We start from the raw sequence: 26,612 nt of genomic DNA, 5'->3' as shown, positions 1-26,612 counted from the left end.
CAATCCCAGGCATCTCCAGTTTCAAGACAGGGATCGGATCAGGAGGACACTGGGGATGTGAAAGATTCTCCAACGGAGGCCCTGGAGAGCTGCAACCACTGAAGAGTCCTGTGTCCAAGACTGAGCCCTGCAACAGCCCCAGGCCTCAATGGATGTGCTGCCATCCCATAAGTGCTCTGTACTGATTTCTCTTCCACCAGCTGTGAATCTATCTTACTGGCATCCATTCTGCAAAATAAAATGTCATGGGAGACTTCCTCAAAAGCGTTGTTGAAATCCTGCAGTTCCCTCACCTAGAAAGCAGATCTCAGCTGGAGACGTGGGCCCCTAGTCCAGGAGGGCTCCTGCCACCAGGCCTCTGACTGCTTTTGCTGCAATAGGCTCTGAAGTCAGAGTGTGCACGAAAATAAAAATGGTATTTTTCGGGTTTGGGTAAACCGGGCCCGAAAAATATCAGTATATACCGATATTCCCGAATCCCAATATCGATAAGATATTGGGGTTCAGGAAAATTCGGTACTGCCGAATATATTCGGCCATTATACCCTATGGGCGCCTGGGGAAGGGAAGGCAGAGCTGGTCAGTTTCAGTCATCTGAAGCTGACCATTGCCTTCCATCCCCCATTCGGGGCCTGAATAAAAGCCAGATAAGATCGGCTTTTATTCAGGAGCACCTTATTGGCAGCCGAATCAGATTAGAACCTGATTCGGCTTAACTAATACCCGAAAAATACCAATATTTTTTCAATTCAGCAAATCCAAATGCACACCCCTGCTACGATGCTGTGCACCAGAGAGTCTCCAGTTCAAACTGGATTACTTTATCCATTAGCTTACTTGAGGGCCCCAGGCACACTGCTCCTGCTAAGCCTCAAGTTCTCCCTCCCTGCAAGACAAGGATGATGATGAAATCCTTACAGAGCTCTTTTGTGAAGCACCTGGAGGTGCCCCGTGTGCCTGCTCAGTGCAGCTCCCCTCACTGTGCAGCCACTGGAAACGCTTCCTCAACCAGCCCAGCCACAGGAAGAGGCAGCCCCTTGGTCATGCCCACCCCAGGCTCCGCCCAACTCACCAGACTTGTTCTTGTACTCAATGTCAAAGCCAGTAATGATGCTGTTGCCATCAAACCTCTGTGTCCACCGCAGATTCATGCTGCGGGCCTTCACTTCCCGGATCTCCAGCTCAGGAGGGTCTGGGGGCTCTGGGACAAGAAGCAGGAAGTCAGGAAGAGTAGCTCCAACTACACCCTCTCTGTGCCTGCTCCCCAAGCTTGTTTGCTGCTCAGAAAAGGCAGAGCAGAGCACAGGGAGCATCACGGAAGAAGACACTGGCCTAAGCCAGAGAACTGTGGGAAGGAGACTCCCCCTCACGTCCAGTAGGGCACCAACTTTTGTGGGTACTTCAGTGGAACCAAAAGCAAGGATAAGCTGGGCAAACAGACAATTCTTTGCACTTCCTCTGTGTAGGACAAAATGGCAAAGACAAATGGAGGTCATGCCAGTCGGACCTTGGAGACTGGCCAGCTGAGGAGGGGCATGAGTGTGAGGGTGGCACACCGAAGAGGAGACTGGCCAGCTGAGGAGGGGCATGAGTGGTGGCACACCGAGGAGACACCCACCCCTTGCCCCCAAAGGCTGCACTCAGCTGAGTGGCCAATCCAGCAGCTAGATCTGAGTACCTTGGACAGTGAGCTGGATGAGACCTCTGTCTTCCCCATAAGAGTTGATGGCATGGCACGAGAAGAAAACGGAGTCCCCACGGTCAGCTGGCTTGAGCTACAAAGAAGACACCGTCTCATCGGCAGGCTCATCCTTGCAGGGTAGGCCTTACAACTTGGCAAAATCCAAGGCAAAAAAATCCTCTCCCCTGCCTGGCCACCACCTCCTCTGAGAGAAGACTGCACTCCAGGCAGAGGTGGCCCAGTTTCCTCCGCCAGCTGTTGAGCAAGGCCCTTCCATGCCCTGTACAAGGTTTGTGGCTCAGGGTCTTGGGAACAGCTCCTGTGTTCACACTAGGCCACAAGAGCAGCCACACACACACACCCGCAGTGGCACCCGCTCACCTTAAGTGTGGAGATGACCTCGTCCCCGTTGTCCTTGGTGGTGATGGTGTAGCGGATATTTCGGTCTGGGTCAATCACCGTGTCCCCCTTCTCCCAGCGGATGATGATGGGCCGCTCGCCTCGTGCCGTGCAGTTCAGCTCCTTGGCCTGCCCTTTGATGGCGATGGTGGTGTTGGGGTGAGAAGTGACCATGGCAGGGACTGCACAGGAAGAAGCAGCATTGACAGATGGGGGGACAAGGAAAAAGAGCCCAGCAAGGGCTTCTGTCAGCAGACGCAGACAAGGCATGCAGTGGTAGGGCCCTTGGACACCACACTCCCCCCTCCCGAGGAGGAAGCAGCAGAACCCCACTTTCTGTCCCCCTGCCTCCCTCAGGGGGAATGGGAGGATGTATGGGGACCCATCTGACACCGCAGGGACCTCCAGAGCAGCCCCTCATTTCCTGGTGGGAGCTGACGGGCCCAGGTCCTCTGGCCAGCAAGGGACCCTTGGCTGGGCCATAAGAGCCTGGCCAGGGAAGCCCTAGACAAGAGCCGGCCGATGCTCCCCTCCATTGGGAAACAGCCATCTCATCTCCCAGTGGGTGAAGTCTGGTCCTCATGAATCGAGGCAGAAAGAAGGTGGGTTGGCACGACAAATGGCCCACTTTCGGCCAAGGTCTCAAGATGATATTCTCATCTGGTCCGCAGTCTAAGATCTAGGGACTTCCTGCCTGGGGAGTCATGCAACATCTCCAACTGGAGAACCATATTCAGTCCCACCAGACCACCACTACCCTGCCATACCGCTGCCACCCCCGCATGCTGGCTCCCCGGGGCCAGCCTCCCTCCAGTGGCCAAGAGTGGGCTGACACCCCACGTGGACGTAGTCATGGGGCTTGGCTAGAGCCTCCAAGTCTCTGCCCTGGTTCTCACTCCTGTGCAGATGCACACCATGTGAAGTCCCCTGTAGATGCAAATCACTTCTGGTTTGCTGTAATGTCAACACGAGCACAGAGCACCAAGAATGCGCCTGCAGATTGCCTGCAGACACCTGCAAATACATTTCTATGACTTCAGTCTAATTTCTGTTCCCAGCCAAGGAGCGGGGCACAGCAGACGTGTGAGAGAGGAGGGGGAAAGAAGTGTGTGTGGGGGTGTGTGTGCGTGTGCGTTGTTCCATTCATTGCTTCACACGTAACAACAACTCCACCAGTTCTGGCCAAGTGCATTTGTTGCAGCGGCACTGGGCACTGCAGCCAGAAGGGGAGACATTTCCATGCACTGTACAGCTTGGATCATAAAATAATGAGGCAGATAAATTTTATAATGCATAGTATTACACCCGGATACACAATAAAAGGTGAAAGACAAATAACCAGGCAGAGGTTATAATGAAGAAAAAGCCACCGCTATAGAGACAGGCCCAGATGAATTATTGACTACGGCTTTACGCTCTCAAGGCTGTGCCGTGGAATATTTTTCCATCAGAGATTTGCATAATCCACTCAGAGGAACCCGGGCAGAATACAGAGGCAGCAACCGGCCAGGCCTGGCGCTGCAGATGCTGGAGACACAGCAGGCACCAGGGTGGGGACAGAAGGACAAAAGGGGCTCCCAAGACACACACACCACACACACACACACACCCAGAGTCTGCTGGAGAGGCGGGGCAGCCTGGCCGGGATCTCTGGCCCGGCCTCACTGGGACAGCTCAGGCTCAGGAGGCCCCTCCGCTGGCCGGGCCTCAGAGCTGCGAGGCAAAGAGGCCTCTGGGGCAAACGCAGCCGTCCCTCCCATCCCGCAGCAGCAGCGGCACACCGAATGGAGACGGCGTTTCGGCTGAGCCTCTTTCTGCAGGTCACCAGAGAGAGAGGGGAGAGAGAGCGAGAGAGAGAGCGCTGACCCACCCGGGCATCCCAAGCCGGGGGTGGTGGGGGTGGGGGTAGTCCGGCATGGAGCGGCTGCTGATGGCTCTGCCTGGGACTGGGGAGCAGGAGCTCACAGGGGGAAGCAAGTGGGCCAAGGCAGGTTGCCGTGACCAGTGGCCCAGGTGGTTCCCAAGCTCCTTCTAAGGGCCATGGGAGTTTCTCAGTAGGTCAATAAATGCACGCAGGCCCATCAAAGCAGCCCGAGCGGACTCTGCTCAGATCCCGGTGGGTGTGGCTGTGTGCACACTGACAATGCGGAACGGTGGTCAGAGTTCACATCTGGCTACACATCTGGCACTGCGCAGCCACGAAGCTTGTCAAGTAGCGTTTGGGGCTATAGGCAAAGGCATTTTGCAGGGACCACAGACATCCTGAATGCGAGTCTGAGAAAACAAAGGGAAGAAGCGACCCAAGCTCCCACTGCCTGCAGCAGCGTCACAGACGGGCAAAGCCGCTTCCTGGTCCTATCCCAGCCCACTAGGCGGCACAGCCAAGTGCCCAGCCCCCCATCCTGGCTGCGCGAGCAGGAGCTCTGCCTTGGCAGCTGGGGGGTTGGGGGAGGTGCCCGGGGAAGGCTGCTGCCCTCCCAACCAGTGGTGAGCTGCACACAGCGATGCAGGCTCAGGGGGCAGGGATTACCAAATGCAAGGCACATGCAAACAGCGCCGTAATAGATGGTAATGACTCTCCGCAAAGGCAACACACAGTGTCCTAATGGGGCGCAAGAGGGTTTAATGAACTGCAGCGCCTCTGTTTTCCATGGCAATATAATTCAATTAGCCCTCCCATCGGCAGGGACACGCCTGGGAGTTGACCAGGCAGCCGGCTGTGCTGAAGCCACACAGACAGGCCCCGACACCACCCTGCACGCAAGAGGGCATGGAGCGCCCCAAACGCAGGGGCAGGGGCACTGAGGCCAGCAATGGACGTGTCTGTCCCCCTGAGCGGCACCCGGCCCTGGGGTGGGAGACCAGAAAAGCCTCCCACGAGAGCAGAGCCCACCCAGTCCCTTGGCAAGTGCTGGAAAGGGCAAACCTCAGAAACCTTGAGCTCTGACAACAGTAAGAGCATTGCTGCCTATGCCATGAGAAAGAGAGAGGGGGGAGCACACAGAGGAGGAGGAGGAACAGATGCAGGAGTCGGAAGGAGGGGAAGAGACATACATAATGAGAGAGCATGAGCAGTGAGGGAGGGATCCGGGTGCGGGGTGCGTGGGCATGCACCAAAGACAAACAGATTGGCCATGTCAGACAGCCCACAGACAGGCGCTGGTGCTTTCCCGCACCACTGGACTGCTCACGGGCACAGCCGCTCCAGCAAGCCCTGCTCAAGTTCCTGTTTTGCTTGGAAAGGCTGAGGGCAGCCAAGGATGCCTGCACAGCTCTTGCCCTCCTCACGGAAGGCCCCGGCCGGCGCACGGGACGTGTCTCTTCTGCTCCTGCTGCCCATGTGGTGGGCGGCGGTGGTGGTGGTGGCGGCAGTGGCAGCAAAAGGACCACAGAAATCTGGACCCTCTTGGCATCCCCTGAGCAGGCAGAGCCAGAAAGAGACGGCACCAGCCCTCGTGCGTGGAGAGGGGTCCTGGCCCTCCTCTTCCGTGGCCATGATCCCTCCTCTCAGGCCCCCGCATAGCTCCATCTTGTGTCAACGAGCAGTGGGTTGATGGACCAGGGGCTCACAGGCAGGGCCCTCAGGCAAGCGTGGGTGACTAGCCCAGGGCCTCAGGGGGCACAGAGGAGGACGACGCCCGCGGGGGGGGGGGGGGGGCACGGGTGCCACAACGCCACTCCTCCCAGCAGACCCTGCGGCTTTTCACCCTGACAAGGGCACGGCAGAGAGGGACTCCCCAGCCACACCACCTCCTCCCAGGCCATTCTGGACAGGAATTCTTGGCCCCAAATCGGAGCCTTGGCCTGGGTCTTCCTACGAGAGGCTGCTGAGAACTGGGGCTGAGTGACCCACAGAATTCCTTTGTGGCCTGCCTTTGGGGGGAGTGGCCGTTCTGCAGGGCCCGGGAGGCGGAGATGTTCTGCCAAGCACACGGTTCACGACAGCCACGGTCTGGCCAGTTCACTTCCCCCCACACACACACGAGGCTGAAATTGAACTGTGGCGCCATACAGGTTTTATGTTTTCATACGTGCCACCTGCTGTTTTAAGATTTCTGTATTTTATCTGTATTTTTAGATTAATGGGTTATTTTTATTCCTTGTACACCACTCTGAGCCCGCTCTGTCTGTGGGGACAGCAGTATCGAAGTTTAATAAGTAATAATAGCAGACACAGTTTTCAAAGAGACTGCTGGGCACGGGGAGGACTCCGGTTGAGGGAGGGCCGGGGGGGGGGAGGCCCAGAGCGAGAGGGACTGGGGGCCTCCCCTCCCCTCCCCTGAGCCGGAGCCCTTTTGTCTGCAGCCGCCAGCAAGCGAGACGAGAGGCTGTCCTCCGTTCAGGGTCCCCCTTTCAGGGTGCAGTGTTAACACACGACACAGACAAGAGGGCGATCCCATTTGGTGGGTTGCGATAAGAGAGTTACAAAGGAGATCCGTCGTCGCAGCAGCTCTGGGTGTTCTTCAATCCTGAGCAGAGCTGAGAGCCGTGCCACGCCTGGCTGGAGCGGCAGGAAAATGGAAACAGCCACCGAGGAAGGGAGAGGGTGGCGGCAGGGGCGGAAGCGGCAGCATGTGTGTGCAAAGCGCGCGCCTGAAGTGCTGGCTCAATGATGTTAATTTGATTGCACCCATTCCAGCTTCTTGTCTACACTGATTAACTGCATTTCACCTGAAGTAGGGGATTAATTCAAGTTGCCTGGAAGCAATCAGGGCTGCTTGCAGAGCAGCCCCAGCCGGCACATCCTGCCCAGCCCCAGCCCCACACCTGCTGGCCGGGGGGCGGGGGGGGGGCTCTGGCCCCATGGCCATCCTGACAACGGCCACACATTTTGCTGCCCGCACCATGAAGCGGGAGGATCCAGGCGGTCCCCAGACAACCTGGGCAGGACCCACCTCCACCAGACTGGACCATCACTCCTCTTTTCAAGCTGCTGGACCACAAGCCACAAGACCCCCTGCCTGGCCTCCGGGAGGAATCTAGACCCCCCCCCCCCCCCCCACCCCCCTAGCTGACCCTCCAGTGAAGCAGCTTTCCTTCCTTGCTCCTCAGAAGCTTAGGACAGCAGCCAATCGGATGGCAGGGTGGACTGAGCAAGCCGAGAAAGACCCCTCTGCCCAGGTGGCACCGTCTGGATAGCCTAATCTCCTCGATTAGATGGCCAAAGACATCCCTCCCGGTGACTCCAAATGCCTCTCCGCCATCTGCTAAGTGACCCTGAAAAGGAGGGGCTGGACGTCAGGACAACTCCTGCCTCGGCCTTCCTACCCAGGCTTTGAGGCAATCTGTGGCATGATTTTTAACCCATAAATCACCTGATCTCCATGACCAGCATTAGAACATTTTAAGTGATGCATCAGTACCCTTAAAATTCATTAAGCAGACAAGTTTGCATACTACTTGTGTGTGTGTGTGTGTGGGGGGGAACCAATCCCCTTTCAAATCGTGAAGGTGGCTTCAGAGGGCGGGCGGCCATGCTGGCCCACAGGAGGACGGCGCGATTCGCGCCCAGCGGCACCTCGTCAGCTCCCTTTGGTGGGCACCTGCTGGACTCCCACAAGCTCACACCCGGGACACCTGGACTCCCACCAAGCTCACACCCGGGACACTCTAATGTGCTACCCGAATTGAATCCGGCCATTTCAAATGTCCAGTTTAAATGAACAAAAAAGGCTAGGAGGCATGGAAAGGCCACTCTTAATATTTCCTTTTGTCATCCCTTTGGGTGACCGGTGTATGGGATATTCCTTGCTACCTTCTTTCTCACAAAAGCAAAAGTGGGCACACAAACAAGCTCCGTCCCCATCGGCATTACAGCAGGCTGCACAGAGGACACAGTGTGGTCCAGTTTCCTCCTCCCTCGATTTGGCAGGGGAAAGAGGGATTTCACCCAGCGGCACAGCTGCTAAGCGGATCACCCTCAGATCCCGGAACCACCCATTAAAGCTCCAGGTCATTATCCTGCTGAGGAACTGGCTGAGGACTGCAGGCCCGGCATTTGGAGGACCCAGACAAGAGAGTCTTTGCACTGCATGAGCCGTACGGAAACAGCCTTAATCCAGGTGAGCACAGATGGTGGGGAACAACGCCCACCCTCTCCACAGAACCATCCTGGCCCGGTCACAAAGGGCAACGGAGCTCTCTTGCAACCTCCCTTGCTACGCCGGGAAGAAAGGCTCTGTGGGCACCCCCGAAGCAGGGGGGAAAGTGGGCAACCAGGGACCGCAAGGGCCAGAGGGCCCCCACACAGTCTGGTCCTTCTTCTTCTCCTTCACCCCCTCCACCTTCTCCTGTCCTTCCTTTATCCCTGAGAAAACTGGAGCCAGAATAATATCCAGGTGGGAATGTGTCCACCACACCTCTATAGACTGCAGGACTCCTTCTTGTTGCCCAAGTGGGGCCCTGCTGACAGATGAGTCTGGGGCTCAGGACCCATGGGGGCTGCTCACTCTACAGAGCCATCTTCCCCTCCCTGTGACCCAGAAGCCACGCTTGCTTGGAGAGCAGATGGGGTCAGGACTGACAGCAAGCAGGACACAGCCCACGCCTCTTTCCAGCAGCGGCCTCTCACCAGAGCTCCTGCTCGTTCGTTCGGGTGCCTTCGCTGTAGCTTCTGCAGGCTGCTTCACACCCACAACCCAGGCGAAGCCCCCAGGGAATGTCCAGTGGGGAAGAGCTGGGCTGCTGAGACTGCCCCCCCCCTCTAGGGAGGAGGGAAGATTCTCCCGGGGGGGCCCCTGCCTGCGTGGGACACAGAAAGCCTCCTGGCCCCACCCGTGTCTTCAGCGTGCAGCAAAAATTCCAGCGGGCCAACTCCTGCTGCAGCTGGAAATGATCTATTCTGCAACCCAAGCAGAACCCGGTAACTGACAAGGTGTCTAACAACACTTCCCAGCCACCGTGTGCCGAATTAGCAGGACTGCTTCCTTGCCGCCTCTCCCCGCCACCACCATGATGTAGATTGATTGCCTGCTTTTATTAAGGACAAAGTGTTTTTTGATAGTGTGAGGGAACCAGGTCCCCAAGGGAGCAGAAATCAATCCCGCTCTCTGCTCCTTGCACATCGACCGACGGCCAGGAGAAGCCCGCCTGTGGGATGCAGAGGAAAACGCAGGAGGCCCCAGGGACAGCGCAGCCGATGGTGCGCCAGCCCCAGACCTGCCCACGCCATGTACTGGGCCCGTGTGACTTGCAGGCAGGAAGGCTGGGGACCCACGCAGGGACGTCTCCTGACAGACCGACTCCTTCACCACCATGCCCAGCGGCACGAGACGACAGGGGGCGAGGACACCCGGCCGCAGAGAGGTCTTGGCACGAGCCTGGGGGTGTGGGCGTGGCAGTGGGCTACGGTGCCAGAGACCAGCCCTGCTCCTGGGGGCCGTGGGGGGCCGAGGCAGGAGGTTCATCTTGGGGCCCAGTGCGGGGGGGGGGGGGGGCTTGGCTTCCCGGTGGTGTTTTCACCAGCCAGGCACAATCTCCAAGGCAGGATGGTGTCTTCCTGCCCCCCGCCCCCCACCACAGAAGAAGCACCGGGGCCGTCTGTCCTTACAGGGGCTGCCTGCCGAGGAAAGGCTCGGGGTACTCACTCTTCACAGTTAGGAACATGGACTTGCTGATGTCTGTACCGACGCCATTGCTTGCCTGGCACAGATAATAGCCAATGTCCTCTTCCAGAACATGCCGAATGAGCAGGGAACTGTTGGGCAGGATCTGGATGCGGCCAGTGAGAGGGACAGGGTGGTACTGCTGAGGATTTCCACTGCCTGTGAGGGAAACAAATTTAACAGCCCTTGAGTGTTTCTGGCCAACTCAAACCCCCAAACACCTCGCACACAATGCCCAGATTCTCTTGTGGTCTTTTAGCTGATATAACCACAGATTCAAGCTGAGATTACCACCAGCCTCCTCCTCAGAAGGGCCACAGTGGATCAGACCAGTGGCCGGCCACTCCAGCACCCGGTGCCAGGAAGGACAACAGACAGGACACCGAGGCCGAGGCCTTCCCCTGAGGTTGCCTCCAAGCAGTGGTATGTGGAGGTTTCCTGCCTCTCCGCATGGGGGTTCCCTTACTCCCACCACCACAGCTAGTAGCCACGAGGAAAAGTCCTTGTGAAGGGGGCCCGCTCACCCGCTCTCAGGGTCAGAATGCTGAAGAATGGCACCGACGGGTGAGACCCCCCCCCACAGACACACCCCTGCCCAAGCCTGACAAACACAGGAGGAGCACCAGCACCCCCACCCACCCACCTACCTTTGGCGTGCTTCCACATGACCTTCGGGGGAGGGTAGCCGTCAACCGAGCAGTTCAGCACTCCTGCTTTCCCATAGATCCCGTCCTGGTTGTTGGGCTGGACCACAAAGCGTGGAGGGACTAAGGAGAAGGGGAGCCGCCGTGAGCACCGGAGACAGCCCACGTGCGCCCCCTCCCCCAGGGGTCATCGTTCCAGCCCCCCCCGCCCCTGTGCTCTCCCCTCTCTCACTCAGCCCAGAATCCAAGGCCTCGGTGAGACCAGAAGGGCCACATCTCCAGCTGCCGTCACACCACCGGCAGCTTTTGCACTGCGGAAGGGCTGGAGTCAGCAGGACCAGAACCGCTGCTTCCACGTGGGAAAGACAAGCTGGTTCCCAGGCCAGAAAGCAGCACAGCAAGGAGGCACTGGAGGGGGTGGGGAAATGCCTTTTCTCCTGGGAGGCTGGCGAGCAGCAGAAACCCCCCCCCTTTCCCTCTGAGTTTTAAAAGTGGGGGAGGGGGGAGTGCCAGGAAGCCTTTTCCAATTGCCTACTGATTCGCAGCTATACATATCCTAATGGCCGGACAGGAGAACCAGTTAAGGGGATTTGGTGCTAGGAAGCCTCTAGGTGATTCCTGGAGATTTCCCAGAAAGCCTTCCAGGAGGGCTCCCTGGATGCACCTGGAGACAAGGGATGCTCTGTCTTCTTGCTGCTTGGGGGGGGAGGCAACAGTGGGAGGGCTCCTGGTGTCCTCCTGGCCCCACTGCTGGACCTCCTGATGGCCCCTGGTATTTCTGGCCACCGTATGACACAGAAGAGTGTTGGACTGGATGGGCCTTTGGCCTGATCCAACATCGGCCTCTCTCTTAGGTTCTTATGATATCCCAGGATGCACCTGTGACCTGGGCAGACCAGAGTGAGTGATGCAAGGTGGGTGGAGAAACAGGCTTAATAAAAGTTCTTGCTCCAAGGAGGAGGTCTCTCTTTCTCTTGACCCTCGACAAGGAGCAGCCCTGTGGCTGGTCTGGTCACTGTGGTGGCCACGGTTCTTCAGACCATGCAGCCTTTCGGGTAAATTGGACCACATGGGAACACAGACTTGCCACCTGCTAAGCAGCTTCAAGGGCCTGCCCTCTATTTTGACATCTAGCTAGGGCATGTGTAGGAAATGGGGAAAGGAGGATGCGTTTCTAACCACATTTTCTTTGCATTCCATTTGCTGATCTGTTGCTGTGCTTAAAAAGGATTGTAAATATTTTACTTTTAATACATTCTTTCTTGACTTTGAAGGACTGGCCTCTAGTCTCTGCACCACACAGACCCCCAGCCACTGTGGACACGCTATCATGAGAGGGACCCCCGGGCTGGGAGGAAAGCAGTCCGTGAGCACATGGCTATTTCTCCAGGGGAGACCCAAAGCTGAGCTTGGTCCCCGCGGCAACCAGGCGCTGTGCAACAGAAGACCCCCGAGGCCCGGCCTCCGAAGCAGGAAGGGGAACTGGGAGCCCTGTCCATCCCAGTGGGAAGCCCCTAAAGCGAGCAGGTGGTGGCAGCGAGTGCCCTCGTGGGAGGAGGCGGGCAACCCCGAGGAGTGGGTGGGCAGAACGGGGTCTTCAAGTCCAAGCAGGCCGGTTTCATCACCAAGGGTGGAACTGCTGGGCCACAGCCCCCCGTGAACTGTCTCCCCTTCTCCATGATCACCAGGATGAGGCCATCTTAGTGAATTTATTTATTTATTTATTTATTTTTCGTACTTATACCCCGCCCTCCCCAGTGGGCTCAGGGCGGCTTACAGAGGCAAGAACAACTTGCCATGGTAAAACAATATATACATAACAATTTAAAACATATGTTACATATTAAAATCTAATAACAAAGTGCTCAGTGCCATTCATAATCTGAAGATGGCGGATCGAATGTCCAAAGTCCCAAGAAGACGGCAGAAGGATTCTTCCATAGTAGGTGTTTAATCGGGACCTCAGGGCGGTGGTGGTATAGTAGGGGCGGCGGCTCCTACTCGAAAGCCTGGTGGAAGAGCTCCGTCTTGCAGGCCCTGCGGAACTGCATAAGATCCCGCAGGGCCCTGATCTCCTCCGGGAGCTCATTCCACCAGGTAGGAGCCGCCACCGAAAAAGCCCTGGTCCTCATGGCGGCTAGTTTGACATCCTTAGGGCCCGGGATGACTAATAAATTTTGGGCCCCTGACTGTAGTGCTCTTGGGGGAACATACAGGGAAAGGCGGTCCTTCAGGTAGCATGAAGACATGCTCTGGGGCAGGATCTTATTTATTTATTTTATTTATTTATTGCATTTATATCACGCCCACCCCGTAAACGGGCTCAGGGCGGGTCACAACATTTTGATAAATACAATAAAATTTAAAACACATAAAAACATATAAAATCAATAGTCATGCTTGGCGTAGGGAGAATCCGGCCCATTGAGGTAACTAGGTATGGCCGGTTATCGGTAGGTGGGAGGTTGCAACCTCGGGGGGGGGTGTCACGTGTGGACGCCCGCTGCCTCAGCCAAAGGCCTGGCGGAAGAGCTCCGTCTCGCAGGCCCTGCGGAATTGCGTAAGATCCCGCAGGGGGGCCCTGATCCCAACGGGGAGCCTGTTCCACCAGGCTGGGGGCCAGGGCGGAAAAAGCCCTGGCCCTGGCCGAGGCTAGGCGGACGTCCTCTGGGCCAGGGATCGCCAGGAGATGTTGACTCTCTCCAGGAGTGTAACCCTCTCCGAGGCGTATATGGGGAGAGGCGGTGCTTTAGGTATGTGGGTCCCAGGCCGTATAAGGCTTTAAAGGTAATTACCAGCACCTTGAAGTGAATCTGGTGCTCAACCGGCAACTAATGCAGCTCACAGAGCACATGCCGAACGTGGGCCCGCACAGGCACTGATGTCAGCAGGCGCGCGGCCGCATTTTGTACCAGCTGTAATGTCCAGATCAGCTTCAAGGGTAGGCCTGCATACAGTGAGCTGCAGTAATCGTGCCCGGAAGTGACCCATTGCATGGGTCACCGTAGCTAAGTCCTGGGGGGAGACGCAGGGCTTCAGTAGCCTGATCTGCCTGGGCCTCTGTAGATAAGGAGGTATCCAGTGTTACTCCCGGGCTCTTCACCGACTGGGCCGGCACCAGAGGTGTCCCTTCCAGTGTGGGAAGCCTGGTGCCCACCTCCAAACCCCCACGACCCAGATACAGGACCTCCGTCTTCAATGGATTTAACTTCAACCGACTCTGCCGCAACCATCCAGCCACAGCATCCAAAGCCTCAGCCCAATTTCCAGGAACGGACGATGGATGACCGTCCATTAACAGATAAAGCTGAATGTCTTCTGCATACTGATGACAACCCAGCCCATAACTCCGGACTAACTGGGCAAGGGGGCGCATACAGATGTTAAATAGTATTGGCGAGAGGATCGCCCCCTGCAGCACTCCACATTCTAGTGGGTAGAGACCCTCTCACCCAGCGCCACCCTCTGCCCCTGACCATGGAGAAAAGAGGACAACCATTTCAAGGCAGCCCCTGGACTCCCACGTCAGCAAGGCGATGGGTCATAAGATCATAACCAACCGTATCAAACGCTGCAGTTAAATCTAATAACAACAGCAGTGCTGACCCGCCTCGGTCCAGATGTCTACGGAGGTCATCTGTAAGGGCGACCAGAGCCATCTCTGTCCCATGGCCCGGACGGAAGCCGGACTGGAAAGGATCAAGGGTGGAAGCATCATCCAGGAAAGCCTGAGGTTGTTTGGCCACCGCTCTCTCAACCACCTTACCCAGCAACGGTACGTTTGACACTGGGCAGTAGCTGGCCAGGACCATTGGGTCCAATGATGGCTTTTTCAAGAGTGGCCGAACTACCGCCTCCTTTAAAGCCTCCGGAAAAGTCCCAGTAGACAGGGACAAGTTGATGATTTCTTCCAGAGGGGCCCGAATGCTCTCCCCGCAAGATTTCACTAGCCAGGAAGGTCAGGGGTCAAGGAATCAAGTAGTGGGCCTCACAGCTGCCAAGAGGTGAGTCGACGGAAGTGGTCCAATAGCGGACCAGAAGATGGACAAGAGGATTCCAGTTCCTTTACTGTCTCAATTGTGGCCAGGAGGTCCTGCCAGAGTGCCACGATCTTATCTGCGAAGTAGTTTGCAAATGCCTCACAGCCAATAGCCAATTCCCTACTATTTGGTCTGCCCTGAGGCAGAGTCGTAATGGACCGAATAACGCTAAATAACTGGGCTGGGTGCGAGCTCACAGACGAAATGGAGGCTGTGTAGAAATCCTTCTTCATGGCCTTCACCGCCATCTCATAGGCCTTCATAAGTGTCCTATAAGATGTTTGTGACACTTTGTCACAAACACGCCACCACCTTCGCTCTAGCCGTTTTAGCTCCCACTTCATCCTTCGCAGCTCCATGGCATACCATGGTGCTGCTTTGGTGCGGGGGCGCAGAGGGCACTGGGGGGCAATCTCGTCGATGGCTTCGGAGAGCCAGTATTCCCAGTCCTCCACCAGCTCATCCAATGAGATGCCAGGGGGCATTGGATCCCGCAGAGCCTCCTGAAGCCGACTAGGATCCATTTGACTCCATTGGTGAGCATAAATGTGCTCACCGCCTAAACAGGGTGGGCATGGTATGCTCAGCCGGACCTTCAGGGCAAAGTGGTCAGACCATGGGACTACATCTGTAGCCATCAGATCCACATGTATCCCCATCCCAAAAATCAAATCCAGTGTGTGGCCCACTTGGTGCGTGGGAGTTGATATAAACTGGGAGAGTCCCAGTGCCTCTGTGGACGACACCAGGTCCCTGGCCTGGACAGACGCTGCATCATTTGCATTAGCATTGAAATCACCCAGGATCAGGAGCCTGGGATATTCCAATGCCCAGCCTGATACAGCATCTAACAGGTCGGACAGGGTATCTGCTGGTGCATTAGGCAGTCAGTACACCAGCCAGATAGCCAAACTCTCCTCAACATCACATGCTAGACCGACACATTCAATGCCGGAGATTGTTGGGGTGGGGAGCGACCTGAAGGAACAAAATTCACGGATAAGCAAAGCCACACACACCCCTGCCCATAGGTCCGTGACTGGTGAAAGACCGAGAACCCAGGTGGAGTAAGCTGGTTCAAGGCAACAGTTTCGCCATCTCTTGCCCAGATCTCAGTCACACAGGCCAGGTCTACCCGTGACTCCATGAAATAATCACGGAGCACATCGGTCTTATTATTGATAGACCTGGCATTGAATAACACCAGTGTCAGAGAAGGGTAAGTTTTCCTAGCCCCACAACCAGCATCCCCTGGGGATGGGAAGAAGTCCGAGCATTTCCATATCTCTGATTTCTTCCATTCCAATTAAAGGAAGAGCACCTACGCCCACCACTATATCTCCCCCGCCCCGTAATCACCGGTATCCCTGAACCTTGCATGGCCCCCCTTCATCAGTGCTGTCAACCCCAACACTCTCCAGCAAACGCTGTGACTACATGATCTACCTGGCTCATCAGTGACCCTTGGTCTAAACTAAGTACCCCGTATTGCCTTCTCCAGCTAATCAAACTGCTATCTAATTTATCCACCCTATTGCAGCTAAACCAATTGGGTTGACTAACTAAACAACTACAATCAACCTAATCAACTCCAATACAATAAACCAATTTGATTAAAGAAAATCAATAATCAGTTAATCAGTGGGGGGGGGATTTAGGTTGGGGAAAATTATATAAATCAATCAGTCAAATTACCCTCTCTCTAACCACCCCACCCCCACCGCATTAACATTATAAAATTATTGAATAATTGATTAACTAATACAATATAAAATCAATTTAAATGTAACCAAATCATCAATTAATCGAACTAATCGTTAACTGCAAAGGGCAAGATATAAAACAGACCTGACCTAGTTATTTAGCAAATTCTTTATGGGTCTTTAAATTGTCTCTGTCAAACCAAATCTCTGCCACACCAAGTCCCACAGTGGCTCTGGGGTCTGCTGTTCCTGGCTGCAGTGTCATTTGTGTTCCTGCACTGAGCGGGGGGGTTGGGGTTGGGGCTGGGGCTGGACTAGATGGCCTGTATGGCCCCTTCCAATGCTGTGATTCTTCTGTGATTCCGTGGTCTATGACCTATTCGCTTGCACAGCATTCCAGCCAGCCTTAGGAAGTATGCGACCTCTTTCCCTTAAAGCAAGGCAAGGACCTAATTCCTTCCTCTGCTGCTTTGGAAGCCTGCTGCCACCCTTTGCTCCTGAGGAGCAGCTGGACCTCACCCTTTGCTAGGTCCACCCAGCAGCACTCCCACAGCCTCCTTGCCAAGCCAACGTCAAGCCCAGCTCAACAGCTCCGTGTGGGTCAGGGGGGCGCATGCCTGTGCTCCCATTTCCTTCCACATCTCCCCTGGCAGCCCCCTCCGCCCCATATGCTTCCAGGGACAGGGGAAATAGCCCATTCAGTGGAATGGGTGGGGGCCCTGACGTGGGGGCTCCCACCCAGCAGCCGCTTGCATGCAAGCCCACCCCCCCCGCGCGCGCGCCACGTCCTCACCTCGCACAATGAGCTGCCGCTCACGGCTGACGGTGGCCGCATCATTGCTAGCGATGCAGGTGTAGTTGCCGTTGTGCTTGAGAGAGACGCTGGAGATCTGCAGGGAGCTCATGAACTCCTTGCTCTCAATGGTGACGCCAGGGCCAGAGATGATCACCTGCCCATCTTTCCTCCACGTGATGCGGATGGGCATGTCACCTGAGGAGACCACGCACGGGATGTAGAGGAGCTGTCCAATGGAGGCCGGAGGGAATTCGAAGGGCTGGATCAGAGGAGGCACTGCCAAGGAGAAGAGCAAACGCATCACACCTGGCCCCAAAAGGCCCAGCAGCAGCAGCAGGAGGAGGAGGAGAAAAGGCCTCGCCCACGCCCACCCTTCCCTGCCCCCTGAGACAGACCCAGCACAGCCCTGCCACCCCAGGCCAGGGGCTACCTCAGGTGCACAAAGGCTGGGGTCAGGCCAGGGAAAGGCATTGCCTGAAGTGAACCACAGGCTGTGGACCAGGAACCACCACTCCCCCAGTTCAAATCTCCTTCCGCCATAAGTCTACCAGGCAGCCTTAGCTTAGGCCAAGCACACTTTCTGTGGTGTGTGTGTGTGTGTGTGTATGACATCACAAGTTCTGCATTTCTCTAAGCACTGAGTTGTTGTGGAGCCTGGGTCAGTTCCCTTTGGCCAAGAGTGCCCTGGAGATATCTGGTGTCCATGTAAGACTGATTGTATTTACAGAGATGCAAGTAGAGGCCAAGAGACGAGCCTGAGGGGTAACAGCTTTCCCATCCCACATCAGATCCTCAGAGAGAGGGACGCGCAAGCATGCAATGTCCCCGTCCGTCCCCCGCCAAGGGTTGCAACCAGTGTTCCCTCTAAGCTGATTTAGTGTGAGCTAGCTCACAGTCTTTTTAGCCTCCAGTCTTAGCTCAGGAAGGAGGGCTCCAAAGCAAACTGATCGGTGCAGCAGCCAAATCGCTCGCTCACCACTTTAATGCCAGTAGCTCACAAAGTAGAATTCTTGCTCACAAGACTCCACAGCTTAGAGCTTAACATCAGGAAGGTTGTAGAACAGCTTTTACGGGAAAGCCAACAGAGGAAGGGGAGTCTCCCATTCTGGAAAACTCATCCCCTGGGAATGGTGGTGAAAATTAGACACGTCATCTTGGTGGAAACAGGGTAGAACGTGCTGTAATGAGAGGTGGACCTAGAGGCCACATTAATTGTAAGTTTCTAGAGCTGGTTCTGTTTCCTGGTCATGATGCCACCTCACTAGGTCCTTGTGCTTCCTTTCATTTAATGGAGGATTTGTTCCCTGTGAGGGGAGGGACTAGTCCTCCTCTTCCTGCCTAGAGCTTTAGGGGACGCAGGACTGGCCGTTGTCTGCTCTGGAGGTGAACAGGTAACCAACCTTGAGTCCGAGGGCCAGGATTGGGGTGGAGATTATAAATCCTTCCATCTCCATGGCTGTGTGTGCATTTCTCTGGCATCCGTGAGCAGGGGTGCGCTGCCGGTGGGTTGTGAGCCTCCTGCTGGGGAAGCATATGGGCCATGCCTGCCTGTTCTAGGTCACACAGACCAAGACAGGAAGCCATGTGAGTCTGTCTGGAGCAGGAGAAAAGAGCCAGAGTCCAGGAGCACCTGACAGACCCAACAAAATCTGTGACAGGGGAGGAGCCTTGGTGAGTCGCGGCTCACTTCTTCAGAGACAGCTAGACAGTCAGTCCGTCTGCCCTTGTACCCCGGAGAGTGGAGCAACTCTTCACAAGGATGATGGATCCCCAGGGCTATTTTTGGGCAGGAACGCACAGGAACGGAGTTCTGGCTGGCTTCAGAGTTGGCCACGCCCAGTACAGCCAAAACCTCTGCGTGCCTGGCTACAGAGGGGAAGGCCCAGAGAGCGACACCCCTGGCAGCCCCAAGGCGCGCGGGGGGGGGGAGCCAAGGGAAGGCATGTGGGGTGTGGCCTAATATGATAATACACGGTGCTGCTAGGGTGTGGCCTAATATGCTAATGAGGTTCTGCTGTTGAGTCTGGCCTGTTATGCTAATGAGTTCAGGAGCACCTGAAAGACCAACACCGTTTGGGGCAGGCAGGGGAGGAGCTTTGGTGAGTGCCTGCAGTCACTTCCGATCCCCGAAGAAGTGAGCCCTGACTCGTGAAAGCTCATCCCCTGCCACAGATTTTGATAGCCTTTAAAGTGTTACTCTGGACTCCGGCTCTTCTCTACTGTTCCAGGTCAGCCGCGTGAAGGACCTCACATCCAGGGAACATAAGAGAACATAAGAGAGATCGGGCCACATGTCGGATCGGGCCACTGGCCCCTCCAGTCCAACACTCTGTGTCACACACAGTGGGCCAGAAACACCACCAGGCGCCCTCAGAAGAGGTCCACCCCCAGTGGGGCCGGGGCAGCGGCTCTCCGCCTCTCTTGACTTCCATCCTGTGAATAACTCGGTCAGAGAACTTGGCTGTCCCACCATGACAGAAATGAAAAGCCCACTTCTTCAGAGAACATTTTTATATTTACAGGCATTCTGTTATTATACTGATCCTTTCCGACAGGTTTTAAGGAGAGAGGGGAAAATGCAGTGGCATTGTTGGGAGTAAATTTTATTGCTATGGCTTTAAAATACAAACAATAATAGTAATTCCATTAGTTACAATACTGTGGAGTATAATTTTTGTTGCTATATCTGCAAAACACATGGGAGAGGGGGAGAAGCATCACCGTTCATCCCCGGCAGGGAGGACTGGCAGGAAGCGGCACATCAGGCAGGAATCTGGTGGGCAAGAGGGACCTCGGTTTTTTTTGGGGGGGTGTTTATTTTTATTTATTTATTTACAGGTGATTTATATACCGCCCTTAACCCCTAGCGGGTCTCAGGGCGGTTTACAATGTGCTACTGTATAGTAGCTAATACCTATCTAGGGCCACATATGGTGCAGGGGGGGGGACAACCTACCAGCACCCCTAATACGGCACGGTGTTCCTTCGGCAGCTTTTTCTTGGTGTGAGTTGTTGCTGTTGATGTTGTCCTGCGACCCGGCTGCTATCGGCTGGACGAGCTGGCTGTTATTCTTTTTGGAGCGGCGTATCTCTCCTCGGGCGCAGCCTCGGCAACGTCCAAGCGGCTCCTGCCGCGCTGCGTCCCGCGTTCTGACGTCGCTCCAACTCTACGACCAACTCCGCCCTCGGCTCCGCCTTCACCACTGCTCGAGCCAGTCACCGCCGTTCTGGTCGCCTTTCGCCGTTTCTCTGCCGCCGCCATTTCTTTTCCTCGCTTGCTGCCACCGACTCGATCTTCTCCTTCACTTTTCTTTACTGCCGATCACCAGCACAAGGCTGGGAAGGGAGGGGGGTGCCCCCTGCCATCTAAGGCAGGTACCGATTCCTCTGATGTTAACAGAGCCGCTGGGTTGGCGGGAGCTGGGACGAGGGCCGGGGGCTCAACCCGGCCGCGGTGGGGAATCGAACAGCCTTCCGGCTGTTCGTCCAGATGTTAACAGCAGGCATTGTAATGCCTGCGCCACCGCTCCCTACTGTTTAGGAGACACACCAAGTGTCTGGGGTGGCTACTTGCACGGCGGAAGGCCACAGACGGATAATCCGTGGCAGGCAGAGCCAGCAGGGGGCGTCACGGTGGCAGGTGGATGCACGGGGGGGGGAGAGCAAATTCTCAGTCACTGTTACGAAAGTCCTGAGTCCCACCTGCCTCCTCCTGGGCCCCCCTGCAGCTGGGAACCCCCCCTGTGTTGTAGAACCTGTCCTTGTCTTCCATTGTCAGGTTACCTTCAACCTGTTAGAGTGCTTAATCTTTTTATTCCTTTTGACTTTTTTCTGCTTTTAGTATAATCTTTTAGTAAAACAATCTGAAACGCTGCTGGGGTTCTTTGTCCAGGCAGCTTGTAACAAAAAGCCTCTGTCGAGGGAATTCAAGGGTGAGCAACCTCGGCCCCCTTTAAGTACAAGCAAACCTTCAGAAGTCAAGCTGGCGGCGGCAGCAGTCCACCAAACTCGCACCCCCTCAGTGGCTAAGCGGGGCAGGTGGAGAGTCGGCAGAAAGGGGCTGGGGGGAGCATGGGGGTCTGGGCAAAGGGGCTGATCCTCCCACCCCCACGGCACTTGTGGAGGAGTGTGCAGCAAGAAGTGAAACTCATCTAAGGGAGACAAAGAGTCAAAGGAATCGCTGTGTGTGTATCAGTGTCCACATGCCACTGCCAGAAGCCTCCGAGCAAGATGTGGGGACCAGAGGGGTTATTACGGAAAGAAGGCACAGGTACAGTGATCCTGTCTGAAGGCTGGCAGAATGGGAAGAAGCAGTGGGATGACGTCGCCCCTGGATAGAAACGTTATGGGAAACTGAGGCAAGGCCGTGCTGGGGGCAGCTGTGGATCTCTGTCTAAAAGAGAGGACCATCTAAAAATTAAAAGACACCGGAGGAAAGTGTAAGTAAAGTCAGAGTGGTTACACACGTCGAACAAGACTTGCTGAGAAAGAACAAGCAAGGTTTCTGCAAGTTGGCAGAAACTGCATACCAGGACTTCTAAGAACCATTGGACCAGTTGCCTCATCAATATAATTCTCAGTGGAGGGAGGTAAGCAGTGGGGTACCACAGGGATCAGTACTTGGTCCACTGCTTTTTAACTTCTTCATTAATGATTTGGAGTTGGGCGTAAGCAGTGAAGTGGCTAAATTTGCGGACGATACGAAGTTGTTCAGGGTGGTGAAAACCAGTGAGGATTGTGAGGCACTCCAAAGGGATCTGTCAAAGATGGGCGAGTGGGCGTCAACATGGCAAATGGGGTTCAATGTGGCCAAGTGCAAGGTGATGGAGCCAAAAATTCTAAATATAAATACACGTTGATGGGGTCTGGACTGGCAGAGACTGATCAAGAGAGAGATCTTGGAGTGGTAGTAGATAACTCCCTGAAAATGTCGAGACAGTGTGTGACTGCAATAAAGAAGGCCAATGCTATGCTGGGGATTATTAGGAAGGGTATTGAAAACAGATCAGCCCATATCATCATGCCCCTATATAAATCAATGGTGTGACCTCATCTGGAATACTGTGTGCAGTTCTGGTCACCACACCTTAAAAAGGATATTATAGCTTTGGAAAAAGTGCAGAAAAGGGCAACTCGAATGATAAAAGGGTTGGAACACTTTCCCTATGAGGAAAGGTTAAAGTGCTTAGGGCTCTTTAGCTTGGAGAAACGACGACTGAGGGGTGACATGATCGAGGTTTATAAGATTATGCATGGGAAAGAACAGGTAGAGAAAGAGGTACTTTTCTTCCTTTCTCATAATACAAGAACTCGTGGGCACTCCATGAAATTGCTGAGCGGTCAGGTTAGAACGGATAAAAGGAAGTACTTCTTCACCCAAAGAGTGATTAACACATGGAATTCACTGCCACATGGACGGCTTCAAAAGGGAATTAGATAAGCATATGGAGCAGAGGTCCATCAGTGGCTCTTAGCCAGAAGGTATAGATAGGGGCTCTGGGGCAAGTGATGCTCTGTCTTCTTGGTGCTTGGGGGGCGGGGCAACAGTGGTAGGGCTTCTAATGTCCTGGCCCCACTGGTGGACCTCCTGATGGCTCCTGGTATTTCTGGCCACTGTGTGATACAGAGTGTTGGACTGGATGGGCCTTTGGCCTGATCCAACATTGGCGTCTCTTATGTTCTTATCAAAGGGCTCCAAGCAAGCTTGTCATGGGATAGGAAGGCATGTCCTTTCATGGACTCATAACTGGTTATAAAAAAAGAAGCAGAAGGTGGGGATAAATGGACAGTTTTCATAGTGGGAAAAGACAAGCAGTAGGTCCCCCCTTGGACTGGTACGATTTCATTTCTCCATAAATGACCTGGAACTGGGATGGAAAAGAGAGCCAGCAACCTTTGCAGCTTGTGAGACGCTCCAAAAGGACCCCCCTGAAACGGGCTGAATGGGCAAATGGCAGAGGAAATTCTAAGTCCGTGACGCACGGGGGAGACACGCGGGGGCAAAAAACCCTCATTTGTCCTGCTCCAAACTAGGGATCATCGTGACAGAGCAGCCAAAGGGCAGCCCCCCCCCCCCCCCGGTCACACAGTCAGAGTGCTTCCCCTCAGAGGCAAGGCTAGATCTCATTGAGTTCAGTTTAGAAATAATACAATGGAGGGTGATATGGCAGAGGTCTACACAAGTATGGATGGTGTGAAGAAAGCGGGTAATACTTTCTTTGTTGTTGTTGTTCAGTCGCACAGTCGAGTCCGACTCTTTGCGACCCCATGGACCAGCTCCCGCCAGGCCCTCCTGTCTTCCGCTGTCCTCTGAAGTTGGCTCAATTTCATGTTCGTTGCATCGATGACACTGTCCAACCATCTCATCTTTTGCCGTCCCCGTCTTCTTTGACCTTCAATCTTTCCCAGCATCAGGGTCTTCTCCTCCAGTGAGTGCTCCCTTCTCATTTGGTGGCCAAAGTATTTGAGCTTCAGTTTCATTATCTGGCCTTCCAGGGAACAGTCAGGGTTGATTTCTTTTAGGATTGACTGATTTGTTCTTCTTGCAGTCCAAGGGACTCAAGAGTCTTCTCCAGCACCACAGTTCAAAAGAATCTATTCTTCGGCGCTCGGCCTTCCTTATACTCCAACTCTCGCAGCCATACATGACTACTGGGAATACCATTGCTTTGACCATGCGGACTTTTGTTGGCAGGGAGATGTCTCTACTTTTTATCATGCTGTTTAGGTTCACCATCGCTTTCCTCCCAAGGAGCAGGCGTCTTTTAATTTCATGGCTGCTGTCACAGTCTGCGGTGATCTGGGATCCCAGGAACGTGAAGTCTGTCACCACTTCCACGACTTCCCCTTCTATTTGCCAAGGAGTGATGGGGCCGGATGCCATGATCTTAGTTTTTTTTGATGTTGAGCTTCAAGCCCAGTTTTGCGCTCTCCTCTTTCACCCTGAGCAGGAGGCTCTTTAGGTCCTCTTCACTTTCTGCCACTCTCTGCTAATCCTAGAACCGGGGATCACTCTAAGAAACTGGTTGGCAGTGAACTGCAGACCAACGGAAGAGGAGTACTTCCTGAAGCACAAACAGTGGGGAGCCGACTTGTGGCATATTCACTGCCAGAAGATGTGGTGATGATGCACTGGCACAGAATGGTTTAAAAGGAGATGGGATGAATGTGTGGATCAGAGGTCCATCACTGGACGTTAGGCCCAAGAGCCAAGTGGGGCCTCCGCGTTCAGGGGCAGATTGCAGTGGGCAGCAGAGGCGGGCTGTTGGCAGGGGTGCTGCATGACTGGCCCCTGTGGGAAACAGGATGCTGGACTACAGGGACCACTGGCCAGTTACAGCCCCCTCGGAGGAGGTTCATCCCCTGCAAAGCCTCGCATGGCCTCTCCTGACATGCTCATCCGAGCAAAGCCTCCTGAAGGGAAAGACCGAGGGCAGCCTCTGCTGTGTCTCCCACCTGGCAGAATGGCTGGACTGCCAGCCGAGGACGGGGAGGCTCCCACACGTCAGTCGCTCTGCAGAAAGTGTAAGACAGCAACTGTTCGGTCGGACATTGTCCTAAAGGGAACCGGGACGTGGTCAAAAAGATTTGTGCAGGAGGACCCGTTTATAAAGGGATGCCGCTTTCATTGCTGGTGGAAAAATTCAGGTTGGGTTTTTGCCCCGCCTCCCCTTCCCCATATTGCATCACTCATTGGATGCATTATAAAGCCTTCGCTTCTGTCTTCCGTATGAGATCCACTCTACTGGATGCGTTACACCGCCTTTCCCCCTTGTTCTCTTGCTGTGCAGTCCTGCTTCATTGCATTGTGTATTGTGTGTGCTGGCGGAACGGCTGACTGATGGTGACCCTCCCCCCCCATAGAGTTTTCCAGGCAAGAGAGGTCCAGAAGCGGCCTGCCATGGCCTGCCTCTGTCCTGTGACCCTGGTATTCTTTGGAGGTCTCCCATCCCTGCTTAGGGTCTTTATCGTGCTTCTGTGATTTTTGGCTTGAGTCGCAATGAGAAAGGCAGATTAATAAAGGAATAAATCAATAAATAATCTAGGGCAAAGCAGAGCGATGCCTTCAGACAGCACGGCAGCCTCTGAGGCACCCAGAACGCTCACCACAGAAAGTCTTGTGTGACTAAAGCAACGGAGGCCTCCCATGATACGAGAGTCACCCACCATGAAGGAACACCCCCCCAGCAAGGCTACTCTGCCCCAAGAATCATCCCAGGAGCTCCCCCCCACCCCACCCCCAGCAGCATCGCTGACCACCCGCCTGCCCTCTCGTTGGCGGTGCTGGCGGCACTCTGACGCAGCCGAGGGAAGGTCCCCTGCGCCCTCCCCGCTCGTAATCTAAGGAGTCGGCCTGGCATAGTGGTTAGAGCGCCAGACTAGGAGCCAGGAGGCCCCGAGGGAGGGTTTACGTTTCCACTCTGCTGTGAAGCTCGCTGGGTGCCTTTAGGCTGGTCACGCCCTCTCAGCCTAATGCACCTCACGGGGCTGCTGTGGTGAGGCCAAAACAGGAGAGCACAGAATGGCGTATGTCACCCGGAGCACCTTGGAGGAAGAGAAGAAGAGAAATGCTCTGGACAAAACACCTTCTTCAATGGGGACCTCCCTCCACCAGCCCGCAGAAGCTCCCAGGAGGCCTTCTGTCACGGGCCAGCCAGGGCTCAGCGATAGGGGGGGCTCCTCGGGAGAAGAGGAGCCCCGTGTAACCAATCTTGACTCAACATCTGACAAAGAGAACTGCTGAAGGATCCAAGCATGAAAGTCCCAGGTGCCCTGTGTGGGTGCCTGACTGAAGGGCCCGGCACTTCAACACAGGGGCCCTCAGACTGAGAGGCGGGGGCTTGGGGACCATGGAGACGGGACGGGAAATGTCGTGTGGGGGCAAGTGGGGGAGGTTTCTCTCTTTTCACAGAAAACAGCACTCAGGGGAGGGAAGCACGGGTCCTACCCCATCCCCGGGCCTTTCCTTGCTGTGCATCTCCCTCCCGGCTTGCCTCCAACTCCGGAAGCAGATCCACCAGCCATTCCCAAGAGCTTCACGGTGCTCCAGACCACCCCTTCCGAGCACTTCTGTGCTGGGAGTATGTAGCCAGGCCGTGCCTCAGAAGGAGCAGGGCGGCTCCATCCCAGGGACCTCTTCCTCCTCTGAGATCCAGCAGGGAATTAGGCTGCCGACCTTCATCAGAGGCCACACCTGTATGGCCACCATTCCGTGTTCCCTCCACTTCCACTGAAAATGCCTCCACAGCAGCAACACAGCATAAATAACAGTAGTTTCTCATGCACCTTTGTTGTGTACCAAGGGAGGCTCACACGTGGCCATGCGGACAGGTTAAGCTTCGCACCCGAAGACAACAGAAGCGGAGGGTCCAAGAGCTAGCCAACTGGCCAGCCCGGGTCCTAAAAGGAACCAATGGTGGGAGTCGTTTGTAAATAAATCTATCACGTGTGTGTGTGTGTGTTGGGTGTGGTTAAGAACGGGAATATAAGCAGGCCATGGGTCCCGCTAGTTATCTCAAGTTCTCCGATGCATGAATAAAGTATGAGCTGAAATCACTACGCTCTGCCTCAGTCTCAGGGCTTTATAACTTTCCTTGCCCCAGCCCTCCCTACACCCCCTCCCCCCCACCGCCCACCTGGGCTCCCAAAATACCTTGTTGGGCTCTGAAAGAAAAACTGGGAACTGGCATGTCGAGAGAGCACTATCCACAATTTGTTAACTCCCAATTTTAAGCGGAGTGGTACA

The 26,612-nt window shown here is 55.1% G+C and overlaps 1 protein-coding gene across 1 annotated transcript in view; it reads right to left on the bottom strand.

The window, feature by feature from the left end:
* The window catches only part of DSCAML1 (Down syndrome cell adhesion molecule like 1), a 290,951-nt gene that overhangs the window by 93,008 nt on the left and 171,331 nt on the right, over positions 1–26,612 (bottom strand). Inside the window, exons 9-14 of the mRNA XM_015418776.1 lie at positions 16,865–17,143; positions 10,332–10,451; positions 9,667–9,843; positions 2,063–2,262; positions 1,679–1,775; positions 1,073–1,201 (exon numbers count right to left, since the gene is read on the bottom strand). Coding sequence (XP_015274262.1) covers positions 1,073–1,201; positions 1,679–1,775; positions 2,063–2,262; positions 9,667–9,843; positions 10,332–10,451; positions 16,865–17,143 — 1,002 coding nt within the window. The remainder of the gene's footprint in view (positions 1–1,072; positions 1,202–1,678; positions 1,776–2,062; positions 2,263–9,666; positions 9,844–10,331; positions 10,452–16,864; positions 17,144–26,612) is intronic.

The sequence above is a fragment of the Gekko japonicus genome, unplaced genomic scaffold (genome assembly GCF_001447785.1).
Source record: "Gekko japonicus isolate JY-2015 unplaced genomic scaffold, Gekko_japonicus_V1.1 scaffold1138, whole genome shotgun sequence".
Taxonomy (NCBI): domain Eukaryota; kingdom Metazoa; phylum Chordata; class Lepidosauria; order Squamata; family Gekkonidae; genus Gekko; species Gekko japonicus.
The sequence above is the reverse complement of the archived record's forward strand: the minus strand, read 5'-3'. Positions and strand labels throughout refer to the sequence as shown.